The sequence below is a fragment of the Nestor notabilis genome, unplaced genomic scaffold (genome assembly GCF_000696875.1).
Source record: "Nestor notabilis isolate BGI_N333 unplaced genomic scaffold, ASM69687v1 scaffold18582, whole genome shotgun sequence".
Classification (NCBI taxonomy): Eukaryota; Metazoa; Chordata; class Aves; order Psittaciformes; family Psittacidae; genus Nestor; species Nestor notabilis.
In genome coordinates this window covers 6,657-9,999 of record NW_009919901.1, presented here as the reverse complement: position 1 = coordinate 9,999, position 3,343 = coordinate 6,657, and the positions used below count along the sequence as shown (strand labels likewise).

The window sequence follows — 3,343 nt, the reverse complement described above, 5'->3', positions numbered from 1 at the left end:
GCGGTGCATGCTCTCGTGGCTGTAGTGCTCCTGGGAGAACACCTTGCTGTAGGGATCATACCTGCAAAGCAAAGCCAGGCTTACACATACCCCATTCCCTGCCCCTGCCCTCCATGCTGGCCCCAAATTATACCCTTCCCTCATTAGCACTAATTGCCTCCCACAGCACCTTTCCCTTTGGCTACTGAAGAGCCCACACATCTCATCAGGGTACAGAGAAGGGGACAAGGCGAGTGTCCCACCTCAACCCCCGACCCTGGCAGGGCCTGGGCTCCACGCTCAGCTTCGTGCACAGCTCCCCCTCATCCCAGCTCATCAATTATGAAGAAATCTTTGATTTGTTGCTTTGTTTGACGAGGAGAATTTTAATCAAATCCCACTCGGGTTTCGGCAGCTTCACCAAGCGCTATAAACCTGACGCTCGCCTCCCGTTAGTAACAAACGACCTACTAGGAAATTCAGATTTCACCAAATGGCCCCAGCCTTTCACTCTTGATATTTCATCTGCTTTCAGCAGCCTCATCATCGCACTTTATGGCCTCTGCCTGCAGCAGCCTGGGCTTTAATGGCTGCACCTCCATGAGCTTTCACAGGTACTTGTCAAAATGTTTATATTCAGGCGGAGTAAATGGCTGGTGTTCATCACCCCGCTGCACCTCTTCACCCCTCGCCTGCCTGCAGCTCAGCCCTGAGGTTTGGGGTGTTCACAGGGTGTATGGTGGGGAGAACTGGTCCCTGGCATGCTGGGGGAGATGGGGTGCTCTCACTGTGGGGGACCAAAGCGGTACCCATAGACTGTGCGTACCTGTAGGCAGGTATCCCGGGGTTGGCAATCATGATGGACTCCAGGTGGAAGCGCCCGTCACCCAGATATCTGCCAAAAAGGAAGGAAAAGCTATGGCACACATTAAACAGCAGCCCCCATCCATGTGCCTGCTGGTTTCCCAAGCCACAGCGTGTGGAGATGCTGGGAATGCAAGTTCCCGCACTGGGATGCAGGGCAGTGGGCACAGCTCCCCGTCTCCACACAGCCCCCCAGCATGCTGGAGTGGGAGAGATGAAGAGGGATGCTCCTGGAGGCCAGGAGCTGCTCCATCTCAATGTCTGGTTCTAGATGTTGCTGCTTCCATTTCTAATCAGATTTCAAGTCAGCAATTACATTTCAAAGCCTTTCATTCAGCTGCCCTAATGGAGTGAGGGCTTGGAAAATGAATTCAGACGTAAAACTTGACTAGATTTTGCCCTTAATTGGAGAATGACATTTTGGGAGATCAAAGCTAATTTGTCTGCAAAAGTTAGCCCCAGAGACGGTGGGGGGGGGAAGAAGAAAATAATAACATGGGGAGGATGCAGGTACAGCAGATGCGTGCACCTGAGCACCACAGCTCCTTTGGCAATGGGAATGACCCACTCTTACCAATGCAGCGCCAGCCTGGTCACCCCTGCCTGCTCCTGACACCCCTGGGAGACAGGGAAAGCAGCACCTCTCCCCTGGCACTGGTGTGGCTCAGGGTGAAGCTGAAGACCCCACCAGCCCCATGCCCAGCAATCACGAGTCGCATCTCCCGCACGGCCGCGCTTGGGAATGAAGAGCACTGCTCAGCACTGGGCTCAGCATTCCCAAACCCACACCTGGGCTCCCCGGCTCCCCCCAAGGGTGGGGTCCTTGTATTTATTTATTCTGGAGCACACTGTATTCACAGTACATTAAGCATTTCCATTACCTAAAATAATTAGGTGATAGGAAGCGAAGTGCTCCCTCTAATTTGCTGTCCTTAAATAAAATTAATGTTGCCGTGATGTTGGGCCCCGGCCATTTGTCTTTTCCAATTATCCACCTGCCCTTCCATCTATTATCTATTCTGATATACGACTCAATTATTTCCTCTGTGCTACGAGCACACACCACTCGGAGCAGCACAGGGAGCTGGAGGGGGCTCGTCCATGCCTATGGATGTCCCCCTAGAATCACCCCATGGACAGGCAGGGGGTACAGGCAGGAGGGTCCTGGAGGACCCCAGGTACTTACACGATGGCATCAGTGTCCTGGGCGAGCCGGGGTGATGTGCAGCCCAAAATCTCCCCTGGGGACAGTGGCTTGCACTGGGGCACACACACCTTGTACTGGGAGCGCAGCTCCTGTGATGCTGCCTATGGGAGATGTGGGGTTAGCAAGGACAGACTGTGGCACCGAGTGTGGCTGAGGCTGGCAGTCCCTGGCACTGCTGGGGACACCCCAGCTCTGGCAGTCCCAGTTGTTGTGCCTTAGCACAGTGGCAGTGGAGGGGAACCGGTCTGCTCAGGGCAGCACCCGGCTGGGTAATGGCCTCGCACAGCCAAAATGCTCAGCAAGACTCAGCCAACATATCAATTAAAAGACAAGAGAAAATGCTCAACGCTTCGATAGCCCCATGTTTAGATAGACATGGCTCAAGAGGCTCATTCATCTCCTCCCGTCCTGCCCAGCTGGCTATTCAGGGGCAGACAGACAGACCCTCTGGAGCTTCCCCTGCCGCTTCCCGCAGTGCTCCACTGCCTGCCCTGACATTTACAGAGCAGCTCCCGGGGGACCCAGGGAGGGTGCTGCCATGAAACATTGATCAGAGTTATTATAAAGTACTTGATCAACATTACAGCAGCAGCATATTATGGCAGCGACTCGTCAGAGGGGAACCGTCACCACCAGCACCCCGGGGCAGCCGCTCCAGCCACGGGGACAGGGCAGGGTCGAGGTGGGGGAAGACACGAGCCTCATCCTGCAGCCTCCATTGCCTGGGTGTCCCCATCTCACCTGCACCGTGGAGACAAACTGGATGGTGCTGACAAGGGCCAGGGAGGTGCCGGCTGGGAAGTTGAAGCGAATGGTCTCAAGGAAATGGGATGTGTCGATCTTGATGTCCACGAACACATAGAGCATCTTCAGCCCCTGCGTGGTGTCGATGGGAACTGGTGAGAGGAAGAGAGAGGGTGTGAGTGTGGGGTACACCCAGGGTCCTGGTGAGCCCCCGGCTGCTGTTGTCTGCAGCTGGGGGGGATAAAGCACGTTGTTAGGGCTCCGTGTGCCCCAACTTCCCCGGGGTGGGCTGTGCCACCCCTGTGCCCATGCTGACACCCCAGGCAGAGCGTGCAGATGGGAGCCATGGAGAGCACCTGCTCGTTCCTCTCTGGATAATGGCAGCCTGGGGAATCAATGAACACAAATCTAATTACCCCCGGTGCTAAGAAGCCTGTGTCACCACGATTAAGTGAATAATTAAAGTACACAGAGTCCACATCGATCCACAGCTCCGTGTTCACTTCCCATTTTGGCGCTCTTCGCCTGATCACAATTAAGTGCAAATTA

General features: G+C 54.9%; 1 protein-coding gene across 1 annotated transcript in view; it reads right to left on the bottom strand.

The window, feature by feature from the left end:
* The window catches only part of DPH1 (diphthamide biosynthesis 1), a gene marked incomplete at both ends in the record, with an annotated part of 6,585 nt that overhangs the window by 1,892 nt on the left and 1,350 nt on the right, over positions 1 to 3,343 (bottom strand). The window contains 4 exon segments of the mRNA XM_010010452.1: positions 1 to 61; positions 806 to 874; positions 2,030 to 2,151; positions 2,792 to 2,946. Coding sequence (XP_010008754.1) covers positions 1 to 61; positions 806 to 874; positions 2,030 to 2,151; positions 2,792 to 2,946 — 407 coding nt within the window.